At 42.5% G+C, this 27,411-nt stretch overlaps 1 protein-coding gene across 1 annotated transcript in view; it reads right to left on the bottom strand.

The window, feature by feature from the left end:
• The window catches only part of SLC16A12 (solute carrier family 16 member 12), a gene marked incomplete at its 5' end in the record, with an annotated part of 32,278 nt that extends 6,525 nt beyond the window's left edge, over positions 1-25,753 (bottom strand). Inside the window, 5 exons of the mRNA XM_083364135.1 lie at positions 16,161-16,420; positions 18,459-19,050; positions 20,550-20,693; positions 21,726-21,829; positions 25,644-25,753. Of these exons, the coding sequence (XP_083220261.1) occupies positions 16,161-16,420; positions 18,459-19,050; positions 20,550-20,693; positions 21,726-21,829; positions 25,644-25,753 (1,210 nt within the window). The remainder of the gene's footprint in view (positions 1-16,160; positions 16,421-18,458; positions 19,051-20,549; positions 20,694-21,725; positions 21,830-25,643) is intronic.
• Positions 25,754-27,411: the final 1,658 nt, after the last annotated feature.

The raw sequence follows: 27,411 nt of genomic DNA, 5'->3' as shown, positions 1-27,411 counted from the left end.
TGGTGCCCTCGGGGGAGGGGACAGGGAGGCGCCTCTGAGTGCCGCCTCTGGCACAAAAAAAAGGGGGAGCAAAAAATGGGCCACCGTACCGCAAGGCACAAAAACGCCAACCGCCGCGCCGCAGGGTGCAGATACAAGGCACCGCACCACGTGAGAACGGGGCTGGGCTAGTGAGTATCACGCAGGCACTAGCCCCGCCCCCATTGCAGCATGTGCCTGCTCGTGGCCCCGTGCGGTGGTGCGCATGCACGCATGTAAAATGCTTCCCCCTCCCTTTTCTTCCAGTCCACCAACCGACAAGGACCTGCTGCTGGCAGCGGTGGTGGCGCACGTGCCAACAGAGAGGGCTCTGAGTGCCACCTCTGGCAGGCGTGCCATAGGTTCACCACCACTGGTATAGGTCCTCCTGCTTGAGCAAGGGGCTGGACTAGAAGACCTCCAAGGTCCCTTCCAGCTCTATTCTATTCTATTCTATTCTATTCTATTCTATTCTATTCTATTCTATTCTATTCCATTCACTTTCTATATTTCTATTCTATTCTATTCTATTCTATTCTATTCACTTTCTATATTTCTTTTCTATTCTATTCTATTCTATTCTATTCTATTCTATTCTATTCTATTCTATTCTATTCTATTCTTATTACCATTCTCTATTCTATTCTATTCTATTCCATTCACTTTCTATATTTCTATTCTATTCTATTCTATTCTATTCTATTCTATTCTATTCTATTCTATTCTATTCACTTTCTATATTTCTATTCTATTCTATTCTATTCCATTCACTTTCTATAATTCTATTCTATTCTATTCTATTCTATTCTATTCACTTTCTATATTTCTATTCTATTCTATTCTATTCTATTCACTTTCTATATTTCTATTCTATTCTATTCTATTCCATTCACTTTCTATATTTCTATTCTATTCTATTCTATTCTATTCTATTCTATTCTATTCACTTTCTATATTTCTATTCTATTCTATTCTATTCAGTTTCTATATTTCTATTCTATTCTATTCTATTCTATTCTATTCTATTCCATTCACTTTCTATATTTCTATTCTATTCTATTCTATTCTATTCTATTCTATTCTATTCTATTCACTTTCTATATTTCTATTCTATTCTATTCTATTCTATTCTATTCTATTCTATTCTATTCTTATTACCATTTTCTATTCTATTCTATTCTATTCTATTCTATTCTATTCTATTCTATTCTATTCCATTCACTTTCTATATTTCTATTCTATTCTATTCCATTCACTTTCTATATTTCTATTCTATTCTATTCTATTCTATTCTATTCTATTCTATTCTATTCTATTCTATTCTATTCACTTTCTATATTTCTATTCTATTCTATTCTATTCTATTCTATTCTATTCTATTCTATTCTATTCTATTCTATTCTATTCTATTCTATTCTATTCTATTCTATTCTATTCTGTTCTGTTCTACGTTCTGTTCCATTCATTCCATTCAATCCATTCCATATTTTCTATTCCATTCTGTTCCACCGTCAGAGCCCATCGGAGGCAACCCAGTCAGCCCAAACAGGAGTTACACTAAGGCTACGCAGCCTCTCCTCTCAACCTGAACCCCTCCTTACCTTTCCTTTTATCTGCATCCTATTTTTAACTGCCGGCTCTGCCCTGCCCTATTTTGTCCTTGAGCACTCGTGAGCTCATCAAGAACAGAAGGTAACCGTGGGGGGAAAGGCAGGGCAAGATCTGCAAGATCCCCATTTGCATTTGACTTTGCCATCCCATCTGGTTCGAGATAACACACCAGAGAGAGAGAGAGAGAGAGAGAGAGAGAGGGGGGGGGGGAATGAGGATGAACGAATTTTGCAGCGCGTTTGCTTTCAGCTTTCAACGAAGAAGGGAATGTTCTCCACTTCTCGCCTCAACTTTTTCTTTCCTCAGGAACCAGAGGCAAGGGCTTTCTGTTTGTTTGTTTTACCACGAGTTGACAGTTGGGCAGAAACCAGAGGGGGAAAAAAAGAGTTTCAGGCTTCGTGGGAACCGAGGAAGCAAAACAAGATGCAAAGTCTAAAATCTATAGGCTCATAAACCACCCCGGTTTCTTGAAACAAACCGGGATTTCTCTACCCCAACCTTGAAACTATGGATCGAGTGAATGTGTGTGTGTGGAGGAAGGGAGGGAGGGAGGGAGGGAGGGAGGGAGAGAGAGAGAGAGAGAGAGAGAGAGAGAGAGAGAGAGACGCACACCTCAGCAAAAAAGAAAGAAAGAAAAAGAAGTAGTAGAAGAGGCAGAGAGCCCCTGTGGGTAGGAGTGAGGATGGGGAGAAACAGCAAGAAGACCAGGTGGGGTGGGGTGGGTTAATCACTAAACCTTCCAGTGTTTAACCAAAGCAGCTTTTGCATTTGTCAAGCTCTGCTAGCAGGGCACTGGACGGGCCTGGCGGAGCTGCTGAAGGTGAACGGGAGAAGGTGAGTCTTCGCCGAGAAAATCTCAGCGCCCATTTTCTCGGCGAAGACTTCTTTCGGGGGATGCAGCTTCTGCCGCCCCTTTCTCTCAGCTGCCCAGCTGAGAGAAGGGGGTGACAGAGGCTGGATCCCCCGAAACAAGTCTCTGCTGAGACGAGAGAACAAGGCATTTCTCTCTCCCCCCCGCTTTTGCCGCTTTTGTGTGTGCGTGTGTGTGTGTGTGTGTGTGTGTGTGTGGCCCATCTGCAAAGCTGCCGAGGAAGGAGAAGTGGGATACTGGTTGGGTGGGGGAGCGGCAAAAGCGGGGGGGGGGCAGAGAGAAACGGCTCTGCCTTTGGTTCCCCCTCCTAAAGCACAGGGACACTAGAGAAAGTTTGGAGTTGGGTAAGGAAGCGCAAAATTCAGGAAGGAAAGCGGGGCGGCGGGCAAACGGGAGACCTGCTGACGTTTGGGGAGGTGCGTGCCTGGGAAAAGGCCAGGAGAGGAGGGGGTCTGGGCTGGGGGGGAGGGATGGGGTGGGGGAGAAGGAGGCTTCCCGGGCTGGGGGGGAAAGCAGAAGCGAGGGATCACGACTCCTCCCGCTTGGCTGCTGCCGCCGCCTCCTCCTCCTCCGCCGCCTCTGTCTCTGCCGCTGCTAGGAAGGTTGCCGGTGCTGCGGCCGCCTCCGCCACTGCCTCCTCCACCCAACCAGTATCCCGCTTCTCCTTCCTCGGCAGCTTTGCAGATGGGACACACACACACACACAAAAGCAGAGAGTTCCCCTTCCCCCTTGTACAGGAATGAAAGGCCCCCCGAAGGAAGCCCAGCCTCTTCACCGCACCGATCCGCTGAGGAGGAAAAAAGCTTATTTCTATTGCCACGTGCAAACTAAATTAAAACAACTTGGGAAGCTCGCCCGTGGGCTGCATTTAGAAGGATTTGGGGGCTTTTGTGATTTGCTTCGCCTACAAGTGCCTTAACCACGACTAGCCCATGGCTCCAATTCAACAAAAAACGCTCTCTCGGTGCCTTCCAGATGCGCGAAGGTCACCCTGACTACAACCAGCCTGGATTTGGAAAGGCTTCCCAGGTTATTGGGACAGACTGGCTTGAATACTTGGGGTAACATTTTTCAGGAGGAGGATCCTTATGTCCACCCCGATAGGGCATCTTCCCCTCACAAATCTTCCCTTCCCTTCCCTTCCAAGCGGGAGCCCCGCAGCAAATGACCAGCGTTTGGACAGCGTGTGAATGGGCGAGCGTCGCCGTCCCCAAACAACGCAATTCCTTGCAGCGATGCGGACAAGAGGGAAAGGAAGCCCAGCGGCCAGACTGCGCTCCCGCCCTGCCTCCCCAAGGGCTCATGCGCGGCCTAATGGCTTGCGCACAGCCTCTCGCGAGGTTGCTGCCCCTCGTGAGCCCGCTGGCTGACGCTGGCTCCGTCTCTCTCTCTCTCTTCCTTCCTCCCTCCCTCGGTCTCCCCCTCCCCCTTTTCTGGCTCAGCCCCACGTCACCAGGAGACCAAAACGGGGACATCATGGCAGAGCGGAGGAGACACAGGAAGCGGATCCAGGTACCGGGCTGGCTTATCTCCTCCCTCTTTTCGCAACCGCTCTGCAGGATGAGTTTCCCTTTTCCTTCTGGCTCACCCCCCCCTCCCCCGCCCGGTCACCCTTCCCTCCCTCCTCCCAGGCCGCCGCCAGTCAGCATCTCTCCTACCGTTTTTGCGGCTTTTCCGTCGCCCCCGCCGCCGCTCCCCCTTCCCCACGGAGCCGGCTGCATCCAGTGCCTTCTTCCTCTGGAGGGAAGCACCGAAGCCTCGGCCGCGCGCAAGTCCTCTTTTTTTTTTTTGTTCACTGGAGTATAAGCTGAAGTGGATTTTTTCAGCCCAAAAAGTGGGCTGAAAAATTCGGCTTATACTCATGTATATACGGTAATTATATTATTCAAATTTAGCCTTTAACATCCCAAATAATATTCACAACCCAAATTTCCCTTATTTCATTACAGCAAAAACTATAGCATCTAACATGTACACAGTGGCTGAGTAGCTATGTTCTACCTAATAAACATTGTCTGTTTCACATCCTAATACTTCACACATTACTGACAGGACCACAGCCTATGTTTATCAATCTACAACTATTTATACATACACAACCAGATTCTGTTTTAAATTTTAGCTAATTCTTAATTCTTAAATAGAATAATCAAACGTCTTTTAACATCAAACATGGGATCTATAAACCAAATTTCCATTATGTCAGTGCACAAATTATAATGTCTAAAATAAGACTAATAGATACATAAACACATTCTAGTTCTATCTCTTAAACATTTTCTATTTTAGGTCCTGATAGATCACTGATTACTAAAAGGATAGCCTTTAATGGTTCTCTAAGAACTCACTTTTTAAATCTAACTCTGGCTTTCTTTTTTTGCCAATCAGGTTTCCAGACCAAGGACTTTAAATTGCCAGATAGGTTTCCCTTCGCTCCAGTACATATTATTTGAATCAAAGGAGACCATCTAGCCATCAGTGATCCACAAAAACCAAACCATTTGTAATCATTATGTTGTTGTCCTGTTAGTTCTACAGTAGTCTCTGTATTTGCTCTAAAAACTTTATCTTCAGTTCAGTCTGGATTCCTCTTCCGTTTGGGTTCATCTGCTTTTTGTTTAAAACTTATCCAGTTTTGTAATTAGTGCTTGGCTATCCAGGCTTTCGGAAACTGTCTTTGTTGATCTTCCACGTCTTCTATGTTAGCATCACTATCTTGCACATAGTATACTTCTAAAGTTATAGGATCTTTTGATGGAGTCAAAAGTTGAGTATTAAGTTTTCCCATAGTTTGTTGTTGGTCCTTAAGGTTATTTGCCATAGTGATAGTTCCTTGTACTTTTAGAGTTGTTGGTTCTTTGGATAGAGTCAAATTTTTTGTATTAGTTTTTTCAATATCTTGTTGTACCTTGTGTTCCTCTGTCTCAGTAGTAATTTGTTCCAGTTTTGTTATATTCTGAGTTGTAAATTCTTTAGTTGAAGTCTGGGTTACAGCTTGTAAATTGGAGTTGGCACCTAAATTTTCCACCCTGGAGATAAACATCTCAGAAACTTTATGGATTGTTTCTAATATGAGCTTATAGTCAAGCGAGGTTTGTGGCTGATCAGTCACCATTTTGAAGTAGTAGTAAATAGTCCTTAGTGGAGGCTAATTTTTAAACAAAAACTTCAGTAAATGTTCACCTCCACAAACCTTGAGTTCACTTCCAGCTGTTTCAGGTTTTTATCTTTAGCTGATAATGTCAAGGGCAGTTCCAAAATAAACAGGTTGATCTGCCAAAAAGGCCACAAGATGTCCCCAGCATACTTAAAATCTTTTTCAGACAGGGTAAATTTATCAGTTTTGAGTACTTTTAAGTAACTTTTAAGTAGTTCTTTTCTCTCTTTTCTCCCTTTTTTTAATCAAATAGACAGAATAGCCAGTTTCTGTAAGGATAGGAGTTTTGGGACACCAAAAATAGAAAGGAAGTAAGTCAAATTAAATAGTATTATTCTGTTCAAGGTTTTCTTTTTTCTCCCAGCGTGATCAAAGGCCACCCTTAAGGAGGGTGTGGGGAAAAAAGTTCCCTTCCCTCTCTCCTCGCTTGGGGAAGCAAATTCAATGAGCTTTTGGCAGGAAAAAGTAGACAATTAGGAAAGGAAGAAGGCAATTCTCACCCAGTTCTCAAGTGCTTTCAAGTGCTTTGTTGTAATTTTGGCTTCAGCAGGAAACGGCTGAAATGATGGGCCATGGGAGTGGCCAATCCTTTCTTCGTGGGTTTGGAGAGTTGCTCCAAGCCAACAAGAGGGTTGCCGCCCTTCTACCACCGACTGGAGAGACCTCTGCCCTGCTCGTCATCCCTCCAGGGCGACTTTCAACCCCTTTACAGAGGTCCCCCGATGAAGAAATCCAGACAACATGGGGAGCATTCCCTCACGCATCTGGCCATGCCAAAAACCGGAACCGGAAGCCAGCTCCCTTTTCTTGAGCATCTCAAACATGGTGATATTTTGTCTACATGTGCTTTATTTTTAGAAGCAGTCTTCTCCATCTGGGAAAGTTGGACACAGCCTGATTGTCTTCAACAACACTATTGGCTTACACACTTATTCTGCATATACAAACATTGTTCACTGAAGCAGAACTGATTTCTTTCTACCTGTCCAGCTGATTCCCCCCCCCCCCACCTCATGCACACACTTCTCTATAAGAACTCTGTCCACTTATGGACTTACCACCCCTTCTCTGTCCAAGGGACAGTCTGGAGCACTTGTTGGCTGGTAGTTTGAAATCTACGTGTGCAGAACAATAATCACATTTCAAGCTGCACAGCAACGGTTCTACCCAAGCTACCTGACGCCATCTCAGGATTGGCGGTCGAATTTCCAAAGCTTATGGTACTGGGAGACTTTAATCTACCTTCCCTGGGCAGTGCATCAGAAGTGGCCCGAGAGTTCATGGCCTCCATGACGGCCATGGACCTTACTCAAATTACTCAGGACCCAACTCACGAGGGAGGAAACATGCCGGATCTAATTTTTGTCTCTGGGCAGTGGCTAAATGGGCTGGGTGGGGTTACTCCAACATCACAACCCCTTTCATGGACAGACCACTACCTCCTGCGGTTGGGCCTCCGTCACGTCACCCCCCGATGTCAGGAAGCGGAACCGACCAGGTGGTTCCGCCCCAGGCGCCTGATGGACCCAGATAAATTCCAGATGGCGCTTGGACCGATTCCCACCTCCCTCTCCCACAACCCGGTCGAGTCCTTAGTTAATGCCTGGCAACAGGCTGCTTCGGAGGCGCTCGACCGCGTTGTCCCTTTGCGGCCTCTGACCCGGCGCAAGTCCCGACTCGCTCCTTGGTTCTCCAAGGACCTGCGGGAGATGAAGCGCCAGAGAAGGGGCCTAGAGAGCATTTGGAGAGCCAGTCGGTCTGAGTCTGACCGAACACAGTTAAGATCCTTTTCTAGATCCTATCTTGTGGCAATGAGGGTGGCAAAGCGCGCCTACTTCTCCACCCTCATTGCGTCCGCAGATAATCGCCCGGCCGCCCTATTTAGAGTGGTCCGCTCCCTTTTAAGTCAAGAGACGGGAGAGGACCCCCTACATGGACGGGCTGAGGAATTTAGTAAATATCTGGTGGACAAAATTGCTCAGATTCGGGCTGGTCTGGACTCTGACTGGGCAGTATCTAACGAGAGGAAATCGATGAAGTTGGCCAAGTACATCTGGGAAGAGTTCGATCCTGTGACTCCGGATGAAGTGGACAAGATCATGGGGAAACTAAGTGCCGCCACATGTTTGTTGGACCCGTGTCCCTCCTGGCTAGTCTATGCTTCTCGGGAGGTTACACGAGGCTGGCTCCTAGCAGTTATCAATGCCTCACTGAGTGAAGGGTACTTCCCTGCTGCCTTGAAAGAGGCGGTGGTAAGGCCCCTCCTCAAGAAACCGGCACTGGACCCAGCTGTTTTAAACAACTTCCGTCCTGTCTCCAACCTTCGCTTCCTTGCGAAGGTCGTTGAGAGTGTGGTGGCGCGACAGCTCCCTTTGAACCTGGAGGAAGCTGAATATCTAGATCCGTACCAATCGGGTTTCAGACCGGGGCACAGCACGGAGACGGCATTGGTCGCGCTGGTGAATGATCTCTGGCGGGCCCGAGATAGAGGTTATTCTTCTGTCCTGGTCCTATTAGATCTATCAGCGGCTTTTGATACCATCGACCATGGTATCTTACTGCGTCGTCTTGAGGGGCTGGGAGTGGGAGGCACCGTTCTGCGTTGGTTCTCCTCCTACCTCTCGGACCGTTCGCAGACGGTGTTGGCAGGAGGGCAGAGGTCAAGCCCTAGGCCTCTTAATTGTGGAGTGCCTCAGGGTTCGGTGCTCTCGCCCCTCCTGTTCAACATCTATATGAAGCCGCTGGGAGAGATCATCCGTAGCTTCGGGGTGAAATATCATCAATATGCTGATGATACCCAGCTATTCATCTCCACCCCGAACCAACCCAGTGATGCCCTTGATGTGATGTCCCGTTGTCTGGAAGCGGTACAGATTTGGATGGGAGAAAACAGGCTTCGACTCAACCCGGCCAAGACTGAGTGGCTGTACATACCGTCATCTCGTTTAGTCCAAGAGGTTCCATCTCTGACTATAGGAGGAGAGATGTTACCTCCCATTGATAAAGCACGCAATCTGGGCGTCCTCCTAGATTCACGACTCAGTTTTGAAGATCACATTGGAACCGTGGCTAGGGGGGCATTTGCCCAGATTCGTCTTATATACCAATTGCGCCCCTTTTTGGACCGAGATGCCCTACGTACAGTCACCCACGCACTCGTTACCTCCCGTATTGATTACTGTAATGCTCTCTACATGGGGCTGCCCTTGAAGACCACCCAGAGGCTTCAGCTGGTGCAGAATGCAGCTGCACGGGTTGTGATGGGAGCTTCCCGATACTCCCATATTACACCCCTCCTGCGTGAGCTGCATTGGCTACCAGTTGCCCTCCGGGTGAGATTTAAGGTGCTGGTACTTACCTTTAAAGCCCTACATGGCTTAGGTCCGGGATACTTGCAGGACCATCTGCTGCCGGGAACAAATTCCCATCGTCCAGTACGCTCACACAGAGAAGGCCTCCTCAGGGTACCGTCAGCTAGGCAATGTCGGCTGGCGACCCCCAGGGGGAGGGCCTTCTCTGTGGGAGCACCAACCCTATGGAATCAGCTCCCCCCTGAGCTTCGGATAGCCCAAAACCTCCAATCCTTTCGCCGCGGCCTCAAAACACACCTGTTCCACCAAGCTGACCTAGACTGACAGGCATTTCAATTAATTTATATTTAGTATTTTTAATTCATTTTAAAATTCTCTAATTTTTATTGCACTGATGTTCTCAATTTTCATTTTATCTTGATTTATGTACTTATTATATGTTGTATTGTGAGCCGCCCTGAGTCCTTCAGGAGATAGGGCGGGATATAAATCCCATCAATAAATAAATAAATAAATAAATTATATAACTGCCCCAGGCTCTTGGCTGCTACCTCTTTCCACATTGGATTCCAATTGATGTGGCAGTTTCCTGCCTTGTCAATTTGACTATGCATAGGAGCATGTGTGTACCTATGGTTCTTATGGAGTGCTTTCATCTTCTCTTCTAAAGCTTTTCTTCATTTCTTGGATTCAGAAGCTGACATGTCTTCCTATCAGCAGGGCTCTTTCATTTGCTCTCTCTTGGCAAGATAGGAAAGCCTTATGGGTTGATCCCCTTTGTTGAATCTCTCTGAATGCCTGCAGAGTTCAATTTCCCCTTCTGGCTCTGACTGCCATCAAACTCCAGGCACAGATCAAAAGCTCCTTTGATGCTTATGCTCTTGATTCCTTCATTGCTCATTTGGACACGTGGAACAAGATCTGACACTTCAAGGTTATTTTGGTTTTCCCTCTCATCAAAATAAGCAATGCTGTATATTTGAATAATTTGGGTGGTGATATCTACAATTCTTGCATGTAGCAAATATCCAACCAGCACTCTATCCTCACATCTGCAATTCAGTTTAGTTCTCTTCTTTTTTGGCACATGGGCAAACCTTAGAACCAAATATTCTCATGTATTGTAATCTAAGCTGGACTTTCTTCCATGCCATAGTTTGTATAACAGTACCTCTGCACCTTGAGTGGGAATCTGATTTGCAGCTAGATAGCTATATTGACTATGTCTCATGAGGACAAGAAGCAATGGATAGAACCAATCTAGAACTAAGGAGAAATTTCCAGAGAGTGAGAACAATTAATTAGTGGAATGGCTTGCCTTCAGAAGTTGTAGATGCTCCATCACTGGTATAGGGTGTCCTGCTTGCATAGGGGGTTGGACTAGAAGCCCTTCAAGGTCCCTTCCAACTCTGTTATTCTTTTTCTTTTTCTGCTTTATTTGCCATTTCTGCATCCTGCATCTCTTGATTTCTATTACTTCATTGCTTTGAATTATATTCTGGGAAATAGAGCCCATTAGACTAATGTACAGCCATTAGTTCTGTCAAGTACTTTGGCACTGGATTTGCATATATTCACCTCTATTATCTGTGCATAGAATTTAGGATTTTCTGATAAGTTAGTTCTCACCAAAGACACATATACTTTGAACCTTGCCAGGACTTAGTGAAATGCAATCATTTGTAAAAGACAAAATGTATCTGTTTCTGCCTGATATGATTATTTGAATAAGCAAAGTGTATCCACACCAAGAGCTGGGCTGTTTCTTTCTCTTACAAGTTGCATTATTTGCCACCGACTGCTAGAAGGCACCACATAGCTTCATTCTAGTGTTGAGTCTTGTCAGGCAAAAGCTGCCTCCTTCATTGTTATTATTATTTACATTTAACCAGATTTTATATATTGTATGTTCAACAGGCATTATACTTGATGACTATACAGGTAGTCCTCGACTTACAACAGTTCATTTAGTGACCGTTCAAAGTTACAACAGTACTGAAAAAACTGACTTATGACCATTTTTCACACTTACGGCCATTCTAGCATCCCCGTGGTCACGTGATTTACATTTGGATGCTTGACAACTGACTCACATTTATCACAGTTGCAACGTCCCTGGATTACATGATCCCCTTTTATTTATTTATTTATTTATTTATTAGTTTTTATAAACCGCCCTTCTCCCGAGGGACTCGGGGCGGTGTACAGAGGAAGGGAAGGTATACAGACCGAACAATAAAATAATAAGAAACACTAATGCACACAAACTGGGACCCCAATTAACGCTATCATGCCAGGCCAGCCTGCTGGAACAAAAAAGTTTTTAAGTCGCGACGGAAGGTACGGAGGTCAGGGGCCATCCGGATTTCGGTAGGTAAGGTGTTCCAGAGGGCTGGCGCACCCACTGAGAATGCCCTCCCCCTGGGGGCCACCAGCCGACATTCCTTGAGCGGTGGCACCCTGAGGAGGCCCTCTCTGTGGGAGCGCACAGGACGGTGGGGTGCTGACATCGGCAGAAGGTGCTCCCGTAGGTAGTCCGGACCCATGCCATGTAGGGCTTTGAATGTCATTGTTAGCACCTTGAACTTCACACGGAAGGCAACCGGAAGCCAGTGCAGCGCACGGAGGAGAGGTGTGATATGGGAGTATCGGGAGGCTCCCAAGAGTGTCCGTGCCGCCGCACTTTGCACCAGTTGAAGCTTCCGAGTGGATCTCAAGGGCAGCCCCATGTAGAGAGCGTTACAATAGTCTAGGCGAGATGTCACAAGGGCATGGGTGACTGTACGTAAGGAATCCAGGTCTAGATAAGGCCGTAGTTGGCGAACTAGTCGAACCCGGGAGAAGGCCCCCTTGGTCACAGCTCCAATGTGGTCTTCCAGGGAGAGCTGCGAGTCTAGGAGGACACCCAGGTTGCGGGCCCTATCAGCCGGGGGAAGTAACTTGTCCCCAATGTTAAGCAGTGGGACGTTCTGACTCTCCTGGCTTGCCGGTACGTACAGCCATTCAGTCTTGTCCGGGTTCAGTTGAAGCCTGTTTCTCCCCATCCATTCCCGGACCGCTTTCAGGCAGCGGGACATCACGTCTAGGGCATCACTGATATTGTTAGGAGTTGAGATAAAAAGCTGGGTGTCATCAGCATACTGATGGTACCCTACTCCAAAACTGCGAATGATCTCACCCAGCGGTTTCATGTAGATGTTGAACAGGAGAGGCGAGAGGACCGACCCCTGAGGGACTCCGCAAGCGAGAGGCCTCGGGGTCGACCTCTGTCCCCCTGTCAGCACCGACTGCGAGCGACCCTGGAGAAAGGAGGAGAACCAACGTAGAACCGTGCCTCCCACTCCCAGTCCCCTGAGGCGTCGCAGCAAGATACCATGGTCGATGGTATCGAAAGCCGCCGAGAGGTCTAATAAGACTAGGACAGAGGAATGGCCCCTGTCCCGGGCTCTCCAGAGATCATTCATCAGAGCGACCAATGCCGTCTCCGTGCTGTAGCCCGGCCTGAAACCCGATTGGTACGGGTCTAGATAAACCGCTTCATCCAGGATCTGAGGAAGTTGGTGCGCCACCACGCTCTCAACAACCTTCGCAAGGAAGCGAAGATTGGAGACTGGACGAAAGTTATTCAAAGAGGATGGGTCCAAGGTGGGCTTCTTGAGGAGAGGTCTCACCACCGCCTCCTTCAAGGCGGTGGGGAAGTGACCCTCACTCAGAGAAGCAGAGATGACCGCTAGGAACCAGCCTCGTGTCGCCTCTCGAGCTGTATAGGCCAGCCAGGAAGGGCACGGGTCCAGTAAGCATGTGGAGGAGCTCAACCTTCTCATAATCCTGTCCACTTCCTTAGATTCCTTTTGTAATCTTCTGACAAGAAAAGTCAATGAAGAAGCCAGATTCACTTAACAACTGTGTTGCTAATTTAACAACTGCCATGATTCAGTTCACATATGTGATAAAAAAAGTTGTAACATGGGACAAAACTCACTTAACAAATTTCTCAGCTAGCAACATAAATTTTGAGTTCAATTGTGGTTATTTGTTTGTTTTTACAAATTTTATTGATTTTCTAATATTACATTCACATATTTGAAAAGCAACATGGTGACTGAGTAGTAGTAATTCAATTACATACAGATATCATTAGTAAGATTTCAGATTGCTACCATAAACATTTCCTCTCTTTTTCCCTTCATATATACTATTTGTAAATTTAAAGACAAGTTTTATCCTGTCAATCACGTAGAAAATAACTTTCTTACATATATCCAGTTTTTAGTTTACACATATTAAAGTTGTTTTAACATACAATCTTTTAGACAATCAATGACCTAATAGATTTTTAAGTTTTAATTTCCACTAACATTTAGATTTAACGTTTGATATTTATCATTCCCAAGATTTTTAATATACTCCCAATTCATCTATCACCATTCCTCACAAAATCTAATGTTCAAAATACACATCCTGTCTACCCTCTATGTCAACAAATTAAGGATGATATCCTTCCTTTTTGCTAGTTTTCGGGGGGTGGGGGTTAAGCAGTAACCAAAATTTCTTTTTTTTTCAGTATTTAATACTTCCTCTGTCTTCTTCTTTGTATCTGCTATCTCTTGCTTAAACTAATAATTTTCATTTTTAACGTTCCATATAGACCTGTTTATTAGTTTCATCAATAAGTTTTTAGCTTATCTACATTATTCACCTTTACATGATCTTTATGCACAAATCAATATTCAAATTAGCTATTAGTATTTATACTGCTAAATTTTAGTGAACAAATTTTTTTATCTCACTTCATAACAATGTCTTGTGTTCAACATGCACCTCTTATCTTTTTAGGTACATTCTGTTTTAGATTTCAATAACATGGTTGAAACTCCATTCTTCTTGAATCTTATTCTGACTTTTTTCCTTTGCCAAATCATCTTCCATGTCCTGGTTTTGGGGTCATTGAACCAATCTCCTTGTAATGTCATGTATATTAATTGATATTGGCAAAACCATCTGGTTGCCATTTTTTTGAGAGGATTTGTAGATCGAGTGGGTCATCTCTTTATTCTTCCATATTGACGTGGTTGTTCTGAATTGAGTATCTTCTCATCCAACTGTTCTTTTTCTAGCCCCTCTAGTTCCTTCTGAATTGTATAGGAAACCTTTTCCTTTTTCCAAGTTGTCAATGTCTTTTCTGGATTTTCAAATGTCAATATTTGTTGAATAATAAATTCTTCTGTCATAGTATTTAAAAGTTTCATTTTTTCTATTGTATTTTGTATAGATGGTTCTTTAGTTGTGGTCAAAGTTTGGGCTTTCATATCTGGGCTGTCTTCTTGTTCCTTCCCATAGCCTCTTAGTATTTCATTGGTTGTGGTAAGAGTTTGAATTAGTGTTTTCAACATATAGAGAATTTGTTGATCTTCATCCATAAGGAAATTTTGTTCCTGGTCTTCTTCCATATTGGTATTTTAGACTAAAGGCTTTACATTTAGAAAATTCAAGAGAGAGAAAAATGTGTTTTTTTTCTAGGTAGGGAACTCAAAGCCTTTCACAGCTGTTGCTTCAAAATCCTCAAGGTTATGTATCTTATCTATTTCCCTGGGCAGTCAGCCAGGCCTCTTCTAAAGTTTCCCTTTGAGTCCCAAAGTTATTTTAATCTTTTCAGTTCTTCTTTTTTATAAGAAAAAACCCAGATTTCCAACAGAAGTAGACAATGAAAAATAAAAAAATAAAAGTCTTTCAGTCCACAAGCTTTGAGAAATAAAGTTCCAATTGGGATTCAGTTACTTTTTCAACATTTAAAATGTCCCTGGGTATTTAGTCGCCACTCTTTCTGGAGGGAGGACTAAAGTCCCCCTTCCCTCACCACAGGGGGGAGAATGCTTAGCAGCTTAAGGAGGTACAGAAAATAATTAGGGTGTAAAAGAGGTAGATCTCACCCAGTCTCTTCTGCACTGCTTTAAAAGTTGCCTGGTGGAAAATGTGACATCGGCTGTTCACAGCCTAGGGATGAGCCATAATGGCTTGTCCTTTCATCCGCTGGTTTGGAGGGATTGCCAAGTCTAACAGGAGAGTTGCGGCTCTTCTGTGATCCAACGAGCGCGCCTCCTTGCTGGTCACCTCTTCAGGGTGACTTTCAGCCCTTTTCAGGGGCCTCCAGCGATGCGAAACTGGACGGGGAAGAGAGAGCAAGTCTCCCAGCCATCCATAGCGGCTGCGTGGCAAACCGGAAGCCTCACAATTGTGGTTGTTAAGTCAAGGATTATCTGTATTGTAATCCATTTATCCTTACAGCTATCTTTGGCCTAGCTGTTAGTAGCCTTTAGGAAGAAAGTCTATTGATACTTTGGAGATACATCTTCCTTTTTTTATTCATTTGAATTCTTAAACTGTAGCTATCTATAATTAAACCCTTCTTATGGGGCAGGTCTTAAACATAGAAAAACTAATAGACTGTTCATTTGAACAAGCAAACGAACAGGATAATAAAAGAGAGCATATTTCTGTAACATTTTTTCACTTTTATTTTATACAGCAGGGGCACATTTGCTAAGGCTGAATTCTGAGGTCATTTTTTTCACCAATTTTTGGACAGACTCTGGATTTCTGTGCCACATCCTTTTGTGCTATAGGCTTAAATTCTTCCAGTGACTGCATGCTTTCACTGCTCTGAACATTATTCTGCATAAGTTTATTTTCTGAGATGGTATCTTTTGTAAGTAATTCTCCATTTTGGATGACATAACAATAGCTGCCTAAAATTTTACTGCACTCCTGAGAAGAATACCATAGTGTTTTGCTGGTTCTTTATATATTCATGCATTTACAGAGATACCCAAACTCTTTGTGCTAACCTTTGATGAGAAGGATCAGGAAACAGGAGGTGGCTTAAATTCTCATTTAGCAGGGTGCTCACATGAGATGGCGGAATAGGAGATGTTGAGTTAGGGAAGACGGAAGCCTTTAAAGACCCAGGAGTTTATTGGGAAGAGAAAGCTTGCATATGAAGGTGATGACTGGCAGATGAAATGGCTAAAATGGATTTAGACACCTCTAGTGGTGACTGAAGATGCATTGATGGAGATAGACTGATGTTTTTAATCCAGGAAAGATACAAGTGACAGAACTGAATGAAACCATATTCAACAGTTGTATATAAACAGATCTGCATATTATTCTGATTCACTCCTCTATACTGACCTGCAACAGGTGGGCTGACCAGGTAAGGGACTGCATGAAGGAAGTAGATCATTCCAAGGGCAGAGGATAAGGAAGTGGTCTCCACGACATCTGCTGTCACCACAGGAAGTAGAGTGATGTAGGCTCCATCAAAATAGCCAAAGGTGAAAGAAAAAGGCAGCAGGAGTTGAAAGCTTTGGAGAACTGGAAGGAAGAGGCAACAGAGACCATCCATTGCCACAGCAAAGAGGTAGCAAACGTAACGGTACTTCTTCAAACACCTGAGAAGTAATAGTCAAGAAAAATGAGGAGAGTTAGTTGTGATCCTGTTTTTCCAAGGGGGGTCCTTGAGGGTCTTGTTCCACCTCTTATTCTTCTTTCCTATGTTTGGGCTTTGGGCCTATACAGATTTTTTTTTCTCCTGCCAGGCTAGCTATCATTTCATCCAAATAAAAAGCAACAGCTCCTTTTTAGGTTATACACTAACACTAAATTGTAGTGTCTTTTTTTTCTTTTTACAACCCTGTAATCCCTTTTATTGGGGTGGAGTGGGGGCAACTGAATGGAACTAAACATTTACTGGCTGGATACCTTTCCTGACACCTATGCGGAGTTCACAGCAGATATTATCTCTTTGAGCCCTGATAGAGAAATATAGGTTGCTGCCTAGGATTGAACTCTCAACACCATGCCACTCATTAAGTCAGCCAGCATGGCTGGCTGAGGAATTCTGGGAGTTGAAGTCCACAAGTCATAAAAGGGCCAAGTTTGAAGACCCCTGCACTAAATTGTAGTGTCTATTTTTTAATTTTTAGAAATTAAATATTATCCATTTACTTTATCTCTTTCTGGGATAAATAATTTGGAAAACCTTTTTCAGACTGGTAGCTTGTGGAAATGCTGCCATTCTTCCAGAAAAACTCATGGGAAAAACCCATCCCTTCCTAGTTCTGCCTACTTTCCTCCCTAATTCCTGCTTGATCTTGCATTTTCCTTTATACATTTAATGGGTTTCATTGTAGTAGTTTAAGTATAGCATCCCCAAATCTAGAACCTGCCCAATTAGTATTGGATCAGCACTTTTCAGAATTCAGTGCTGACTAAGAATATTAAATTTAATCTCGTATCTTATCAGGAGGGCACCAGGCTAGGGAAGGCTAAAACAGAAGGTTTGGTGTGCTTTTTTTTCAGCTCCAAAAGGCTACAAGAGAGGCTCACAGAAAGGTTTAAAAGAACCAAAGTGTTCTAGTAAAAATAATTTACAGGTCTGTAAAGGCTAGGCTCTTAACAGTCCTAGCACTAACCAGATTCTTGTGATCATCCTTGGGAGGGAGTTCTGATATCCCACAACCACAAATGGAGAAGCCACCAGGCTTATCTCTAATGTCCTGTTCTAGACTTGGCTAATGAGGATACAACCAAAGAAGGAGAACGTTTGTAGCTCAAGATTGAAATAAGAGGTCCTTGGTGCTTTCTGAGCTTGGTTGTTCTCTTGCGCTGGTTTCATTACTCAAACTAGGTAACATCAGTGATGGTCACTGCCTCCAGTTTGCCAACTAAACGAGGAAAAGTCGTTGCAAAAGGTTGGCTTCCTTCTTCCTACCGAACGCATTCTGTGCCAACTGCTGATTGGCTTATGGCTACCGGCGGGATATAAATGGGATTTTTTTTTAAAAAGTGTGGAGACCTTATGAGATTACTGCTTCAGGAAGGTGTGATTCCCTACTTTGACCAAGGGAACATTTGATTTGCAGAAAAACTGCAGGGAAGCAGCTTCTCTTGCTCCACATTTCAGCCTGGCTGTAGACTATATGCACACATAAAGCCCACACCCATCAAAAGTAAGGTTCAAACCTTCAAAGAAAATAATAATAATAATAATAATAATAATAATAATAATAATAATAATAATAATAATAATAATAATAATAATATAGGAGCAAGGAAAGACAAAAACAAATTAACTGCAACAGTTTGTGAGGGAGGCCATCACAAATCATGCTCCTTAAAGCGTAGGTAAAGGTAACTGGGTGACCGAGATGAGGTGTTAATCAATTTTCAAGTTGCCCGAGTGACAGGTCACTGTGCAGAGATGCTTCATAGATCATTCAAACCCTTAGGAGACAGTGGGAAATGTCACATTAGAAGGAGAGCAGTTGAGGTTGACTATAGGTTGGGTTCCCAATGATCTGAGAATAATACAAAGGCTGCATCACAAAGAGGTGTTTTCTGCAAACAGCGCCTGACATGCAAGGAGAGCATGCAGGTACTTATTGTCTTGCACCATGTCCTTCTCCCGCACAGCCCTTTGACATTTACCTTTGATCCGTGAGCCATCCAAAAGTAATATTGCCAATGATGTCAATGACTCCAAGGACAGACATGAGAAAAGCCGCCTGTTGGTGGCTGACTCCGACACTTAATGAGTAAGGCACTAGGTAAACGAAGAGTGGACTACAGCCATAAGCCATGAATAAGATGGACACTGCAAGCACCACAAAGTCTGGCATCAGTACAAAATTGTATTCCTGCTGTGAGCAATGGCACACACACTTGTGAGACCATAGTTTGATCATAGCAGAACAGAAACACCACTGTTTGAAGCCTGACTTTTGCGCTTCCAGCTCAAACTCTTGCTCAGAGAATTCCAGCATGTTCTTGTGGTCCTCTTTTCCTTCAATTGGCCTCATTAAGGCACCACAGACACAGAGGTTCAAAACAAAACCACCCAGGATGAGTAAGGCACCGCGCCAGGAAAAGTGCTCAATCAGAAGCTGGACCACAGGAGCGAGAATGAAGGTCCCAATGCCGCAGCCTGACATAGCGATTCCATATGCCAGGGCTTTTCTCTTATGAAAATAGTTGCCCACCATTGCTATGGCTGGAGAATATGAAAGAGCAAACCCCAATCCTGGAAAGAGAAAAACACACACATACAAAGCAAGCAGAAAATAAATTAACTGTAGTAATCAAGAGGGAATGAGTAATGAAACACTGTATTAATCTGTTTGTTTGTTTTTTCAAAAATTATTCTTCCTATTTTGTATTAATCTGCCTTTTCAAATATCTGTATGATAACTGAATTGAAATAGAAGTTTGAGCTATTTTTGCCAACATTACCCTTAAGGACCAACATGGAGGCAATACGTTTCCTCTTGGTTTATTGCATCTAAGGCTAACAGTCCCATTTATATACCACAGTCAAAACTTACAATTCCACCTATCTTCTATTACTCTGTTTACCTAATACACCAATCATGAATACTTCTAAAGCTCTGGGTTCCATAGATATTTCACTTCTCATAATAAATCTCATTAAGAAATCCTCTATAGATATTTTATAATGCCATCAATAAAAAGAACAGATGCATTTACAGACAATGCTTCCAACAAAGGTTAATAGAGAAGTGTTGGCCCAACACATCAAACATCCATCATAACACAGGATTTTTGTTCCTTGTATAAACAGGTTCTTGGCAGCATTTCAGTGCAATATTTCTGCAAAATTGTTATTAAATAGCAGGGGTCTAAGCAGTAAGCTCACATCATTAAGCTACAAGGGCAGGCTTTAATAAGTCAGCAATTTTACCATAAACATTTCTATGTCTCATTTAGAACTAAAAGAGAACAATGGGATGTTTTTATTTTGTTCTGTTTTTAAAAAGAATGACTCAGTTCATTGGGAATGAGACTCTGGACAACACAGTCAGCAAAAGATGCTAATTCGACATGCAAATATAGTCAATTAACCATTAAATGTTAAGCCTTCACATATACTCAGATGAGAAACAGCAAATGTAAATTTTAAATTCCAAAATTAAGATTTCATCACTATTCAAATGTGAGTATTGTTTTCCAGATCTAATTTTAGTTCTATTCCAATTTTCTTTATTTTCCCTTGCTGATTTTGTTCAGAGTATCTATAGAATCTCTTCTCTCTTCTTTTTAAAAATTCTTTCTTGGATGTCAAGTCAAATATCTTTATTTTGGTAATCAACCAGCAAAAATGCTTTCTTTGAAGAATAAAATTACTACTGTCCCATTACTTTTTGATCCCTAGGAAAAATGATAAAAGCACGATACGAATACAGTTAATTTTATAAGTTTAAGGTTTTAAATACATAAGATAATTTTCTTGAAGGTAACTCCCATTGGATGGCTTTATATAAACATTCTCTTATTCAGTTCCCAAACTATAACAGGGAAATTACAGTAGCCTAATTCAAATAATGTACTCAAGCTGTAATCTTAAATAAATAAATTCAAGTGTAAATTCTGCTGAATGCAGTGTGATTGTCTCCTAAATTAATCCAGGGGATTACACTCCCATGCATTGTATACTACAGAGAATAGAACAACAGCTTCCATTAATCTGTGCACAAACAAACCTATCAGTGCCAGTAATGATACCTGTAAGAATGCCCAAGGACAAGTAAAGATGCTCCAGAGTGGTGGCAAAGGAACTCAAGATAAATCCAGCAGATGCAAGAAGTCCTCCCAGCATGATTCCCACTTGGCTAGAGACATGATTGCTGACGAAACTCCCAAGAGGAGCTTGAAAGGAAAAGAAATCCAGCAAGAACATACTTCCATACCAGAAAAATATATATATTTCACTGAAAGCCGGGCCAAAGCTTCACTTACTTTAACTGTCCCCTTTACCCCCTTTATCTGGCTTCCCCATTGACTTTGCCTGTCAGAAGGTCACAAAAGGAGATCCCATGACCCCAGCACATTGCAACTGTCATAAATATCAACCAGTTGCCAAACATCCGAATTTTGCTCACATGACCACGGGGGATGCTGTAACAGTCATAAATGTGAAAAACAGTCATAAGTCACTTTTTTCAGTGCCATTGTAACTTTGAAGGTTCACTAAATGAATGGGTGTAAGTCAAGGACTACCTGTAGGTTTTTCTCAGTTCCACAATAATTCACTTTGTATTAGCCTTTCCCAACCTGGTATCTTTCAGTTGCATTAGGGCTCCAATTCCCATAATTTCCAATTAACAATTTTGGGAAATGAAGTGTCAGGAAAGCTGAATTAGATAAAATCAAGAGCTGTGTCCATTTGGTTCTAGTTATTTGGGACTAAGCGTAAGGAGTTTATACTTAATACAGAACACAGCAGAAACATGCATTGCTGGATGAAGGATTGCATCATTTGCCATTGTAATACTGTACAGGTAGTCCTTAACTTACAATAGTTCATTTAATGACTGTTCAAAGTTACAACAGCATTGAAAAAAGTGAGTTAAGAACATTTTTCACACTTATGACCATTGCTGCATCCCCATGGTCATGTGATTTTCATTCAGATGCTTGACAACTGGTTCACATTTATGACAGTTGCAGTGTCCAGGGGTTATGGGATTGCCTTTTGTGACCTTCTGACAAGCAATGTCAATGGGGAAGCCAGATTCACTTAGCAACCGTGTTACTAACTTAACAACTGCAATGGTTCACTTAACAAATGTGGCAAGAAAAGTTGTAAAATGGGGCAAAACTCACTTAACAAATTTCTCACATAAATTTTGGGCTCAGTTGTAGTTGTGAGTCGAGGACTACCTGTATATAAATACTTACCACACAACATAGTAGCACAATCTACAATGGAATGGATCCAAGCTGTCCGGGCATAATCTTGTGCAAAGTAAGTCTGGAACTCCACAAAAAATATTGAGATACATCTGAGGAAAGGAAAAATAGAAAACCTAACTTTGGATGCGATACCATCACAGTGAAAGATTAGATAGAAACTGACTGAAGAACTCATTCTAGAACACAGGTCTGCAACCCGCGGCTCCGGAGCCGCATGCGGCTCTTTCAGCCGACTCCTGTGGCTCCCAGTCCTCTGCCATGTGCAGTCCAATAAAAAAAAGTGGGACTAAAAAAGTTCAACCAATCAATTCAAATACGCAGTGTAGGTGCATATCTCGCCTTGGCTCCACTCTTCAGTCAAACCCTGTTCTGTGCATGCGCGCATGTACGCACATGTGCACACATTTTTTGCGGGTCCCAGTTTTTCCTTTTGTGAGGGAACCGGTTCCGAGTGGCTTTTTCACTGTTTCAGGTTGCTGACCCCTGTTCTAGAACTAAGCCAAAATCTCTAAAAATGATATCCACTTTTAAAGATGTGGAGACGGTCTCTTCAGCATAGAAATGTTGCAGTCTACAATATCTGCAAATCCAGCTTCCATATCAACCATCGTACCAAAACAATAACAGCCACAAATGTCTCCCTAAATGCAGTTATTTTCACAGAGATTGAAACAAGCCACATGTAAATCTAAGAACAGTGTTTACTTCGGGTTTTCAGCAAAAAATGGCCTAGCATACTTGAGCAATGGGTTCACTTTACGACTGCCAGGTTTGTTTACAACCATATTTGCTTAACGACCACTACAAAAAAGGGTGTAAAATCAGATTGCTCAAATGATGAGCCACTTTATGACCCTCAGGACTTACAATTGAAATTGCCAGACTTAATTAGGTTTGTAAATCAAGGACTGGCTATAATGATGAAATTACGCAGTGCTAGGAGATTTCTGTCATTAGCAGGGAAGACAGAGGTTGAGGCCTCATGTTCAATGTTATAATTATACAAAATAAATAAAGGGAGTCAACTGGTATGACTGGAGAGCCATGATCAGAACAGGCCTGATAAACTCAAAAGTTGACTGGGGCAACATGAGGAATACAAATGGCAAAGAAATTCATCTTCTACAGTTGTAAGAAAAAGTATGTGAACCCTTTGGGATTACGTGGAGTTTTGCATGAATTGGCCATAAAATGCGTTCTAAACGTCATGTAAGTCACAACATTCATGCAAAACTCCACGTAATCCCAAAGGGTTCACATACTTTTTCTTGCAACTGTATATTCCAGAAGTGCCAGTCCTGCCATTTGACAAATTAAAGTTACACATGTAATGGATATATATTGGGAATATGTTTTTTTAAAAAAACCTAGTAATCATTATTGTGTTTCCAATATGGGAGACTCTACACTGGAGTGGTAAGCTCTATAATGATAACTTTTAGCCTGACAACATTACCCAGTAGTCATGTGAAAATAATTATGTCACAGTAGTGATTGTGTTCAAGTGGAACACTGACCAGACACTAAAAATATTGTTACCAGTACAGGAAAAAATACTTGGTAACTGAATGGCAAATGCATCAGTAATAACTGCTTGATTCTGAGCACTGTGTAGTCTTTCAGCTACAGGTATTTTTGCATTTGGAAGCAATAAGTACAATAGTATGGGTAATTAAAAGGTACGCGGTGGCTCAGTGGGTTAGGACACTGAGCTTGTCGATCAGATGGTCGGCAGTTTGGCGGGTCGAATCCCAAGTGCCGCGTAGCACAGTGAGCGCCTGTTACTCATCCCAGCTTCTGCCAACCTAGCAGTTCGAAAGCACGTAAAAAATGCAAGTAGAAAAATAGGGACCACTACGGTGAGAAGGTAACAGCGTTCCATGCGCCTTTGGCATCTAGTCATGCCGGTCACATGACCACGGAGACGTCCTCGGACAAGTGCTGGCTCTTCGGCTTTGAAACGGAGATGAGCACCGGCCCCTAGAGTTGGAAACAACTAGCACACATGTGCGGGGGAACCTTTACCTTTACCTTATGGGTAATTAAACTTTATTCCAAGGCAGTATGAGAAACAAGGAAAAATAATAGAATACAGGTCACAAAAATATATTTAAGAAGCAATAAAATACAGCTTGTACAAAAAGTATAGTGTAAAGAAGAGAGACGAAGAGCTCCCTGTTACTCAGAAAACACTGAGAGTAATGGCAGATGGACCCCCATCTTCAAGCTAGCAAGTGTATCCCCCCACCCAGGTTAGATCTGCAGATAGGTTCTCCTCTATAGGCACTTCTGGTTTATATACATCACTGACAATAGTCACTTACACGGGCCATGTCAGTAGAAGGAAAGACAGGATGGCTTAGAAGAACAGGAGGAAGAGCCACTATCAAGGCAATGATCAAATAAAAAGGTCTGAGGCAGGGACAAGAAGTAATGAGAACAAACACCATAGGACTATCTTCCCTAGTTCACACAAAAATAAAGGGAAAGATGGAGGAAGCCCATTCAGACATACTAAGATTCCATTACTGTAATTTACAACAAAAATCTAAATGGCATTGGACTCCTACTCTGGTCTACTTGGAAGGGCTGATAATGTCTGCTCATCTCGGCCAAGGACAGAGGGAACAGGGTATCTTATCAACATGTCCACCTGTCCTTGTGAAGGAACAAGGAGGAGAAACGTATCTAACATATCCTCGTCAGGCTTCACTTACCTATGTAAAAATCATGGCCACGGCAAGGCAAGGAATATCTAATTAATAGCCAAGGACAGAGAATATTCAGATTTTTCATACCAAGGACAAGATAAGGCAGAATGAATGTTCAAAGTTGTTTTTTGTTCAATCCTTGCCTCTTTCTCTCTCCTTAAAAGCACTTTGGTTGGAGTGAATTTAGTTGGAGTAAAAGTGAGCCTCTTTTACTGTTCTGTTTTTGCTTTGATAAGTACCTTGTATACTTTTTGAGACAAATGTTAATTGTCCTTCATAAAATGAGGGCTAAAAAAAAGCTGAGGAGGGAATAGGTTTAGGTTTAGGTTTTATTTAATTTGTATACCGCCCTTCTCCTTGGTAGGGACTCAGGGCGGTTCACAGGGCATATATAGATAACAATAAAAAAGTTAAAAAAGATTAAACCAATGCCCAGTTAAAAACAATAATACAATTCTAAAACAACAATTTAAAACCCATAATCCCCCGTCAGGCCAGACCAGCTAATTCAAATAAGTGGGTCTTCAGGCCACGACGGAAAGTTCAGAAGTCTGATGCCAGAGCTTTCACCATATAAGAATTATTCTTGATAATCAGACCTCAAGATGAAACTGTTCCTGTTGCTGAGATTCTTGGAATTCAAGGTGAAATGCCCCCAGTAAAGTCAGGCTTAATCCAATCTGTGGCTGAGAATCCTTTTCAAGATTAGTCGATTCCCCAGAAATGATAAATTGCAATCAATGTGAGACCCTATTTTTTTATTTCATTCATTCATTTTTATTATTTTTGTAAATAACTCAAGGCAGCAAATCCACATAATACTCTTTCCTCCTCCTATTTTCCCCATAACAACACTGGGAGGTAAAATGGGCTGAGAGAGAGTGATTGGCCCAAAGTCACTGAGATGACTTTCATGTCTAAGGTAGGACTAGAACTCACTGGCTCTTGGTTTTTAACCTGGGGCCTTCTTCCCACACCAACTGCAGGCTGTAAGAGAGGGCAAAAATCTCCATGAATAGTTTGCAAAGGGGTTTTGAAAATTCAGCCAAAGGATGTCCAAATGAACGCAAGAACCACAAGGTGTCCACTTCTACTTGTTTTCATCCTGTTCATTAGAAAACATTATTTGCTACTTTGAGCAAAGGAAAAAAATTATTAAAATACAGCAAAGTCTCATGACCTCAAAGGTTACCTGGTCACAGCTCGAGTGCAGATCGTAACAAGGAAGCAGCCAACCACAATCATCCATCCCCATCCGCCATCTGGAGGGGGGGTACTTGGACGTTTCTTTGCCATGGCCATAATTTGTTGAGGAATTACCACCACTTTTTAAACTGAGGTAATTAGTTTAAAAAGATGACTGCCACTGAAGGCAGAATATACAGGGAATACTACCTGTTGCAAGGATTATTCAACATCTGAAACAAGGAGAACAAAAGGAAAATATATATATTACAGCCAGCCATTTTTTGTTCTCTGAAAAAGCATTTATCAAATGTTAAGGTGTATTTTCAGCTCTGAGGATTGCAAGATACAAATTCTACACATTATTGGCAGCTAGATAAATCAAGAGTCCTTCCAGTGATCTAGAATGTCTGATTTGATTTTACTGATTGATCTGAACTGACATAATACCAACTATTGAAGCACCTCAGTGTTTCCAAAAACCAAATTTAAAGCCACAATTTTAAAGACAGTGAAAAATGCAAGTAAAAATAATAATTAAAATCAAGAGTTAAAACAGTTTAAAAGCCTGTATGAAGCATGTGTTCTAATTGCCTTTTTAAAAGCTAATGAAAATATTATGCCTCTCAGCTTTTCAGATGAACTTGGATGGCAAAAGGTGGTTTCTGGTCATTGTCAGTTGAGCTTCAGGAAATCATAACTGTAGGTCCACAAATACTCTCAAGAAACATGGAAGTTCATGTCTTTTCTTAAAACAGTTGTGGTGGCGTAGTGGTTAAAATGCAGTATTGCAAGCTGACTCTGTTCACTGCCTGGAGTTTGATCCTGACCGGCTGAAAATTGACTCTGCCTTCCATCCTTCTGAGTTTGATAAAATGAGAACCCAGATTGTTGGAGGCAATATGCTGACTAAATAAACCACTTAGAGGAGGCTGAAAAGTATTATGAAGTGGTATACTGTACAAGTCTAAGTGCTATTGATAATACTAAATAACCTGAACCTAAGCAGTAGAGCGCTTTAAGATAATGGCCAATATGTTGTATTTGCCAGCCAGTTGGCAAACAATGCAGGGCTTTGAGGATAAGGATCATATGCATCCTTCCTGAAACCAAACTTTTGTTATCAGTTGAAGTTTTCAGATAAGGGACAAATGTTTGAGTGGGAAGAGGGGATTTCAGATTAGAAGAACTCCAAGGTCTCTTCCAATTCTGTTATTCTGTTGCCCCGTGTAAATCTCATTACTGTAGTCTATCCTGGAAGTTGCCATCACATGTATCATAGCTTTATGCTTATTATCTTCCAGAAAGGAATGTTGTTGAGATACCAGAAAAGCTTATCAAAGGTGTTCCTGTCCATTGCTTTTAGAAAATCAGAGAGTTCTGCATCCACAAACATTTAAAAAAATGCATACCTCCTCCTTCAAGTCCATTCAGTACAGACAGATCTGCCACATCTTTGAGGTTGTTCACAAGAGACACCTCTGTCTTATTTGGATCTGATGTCCATTTATTATCTCTCATCTAGTCCATTCCTGCCTGCAGAAAGGCATTGGGGGAACATGACCATTTTCTGAAGAAAATATAGACAAATAAATCTGGGTATCATCAGGCTCTAATATCCAGATCATCTCCCACCCCAGTAATTCCATGGAGATATTGACCTACAATATGTTTCCTACAAGGAAACAAAATGATCTTTTCCAGTTTAGCATATGGTATAGATGTAATCTGCTGGATGTCATGATTTCTTACTTCTAGAGAAAGGAGATTAGGTT

Source organism: Vipera ursinii (assembly GCF_947247035.1).
Source record: "Vipera ursinii genome assembly, chromosome: 5".
Lineage (NCBI taxonomy): Eukaryota > Metazoa > Chordata > Lepidosauria > Squamata > Viperidae > Vipera > Vipera ursinii.
The sequence above is the reverse complement of the archived record's forward strand: the minus strand, read 5'-3'. Positions and strand labels throughout refer to the sequence as shown.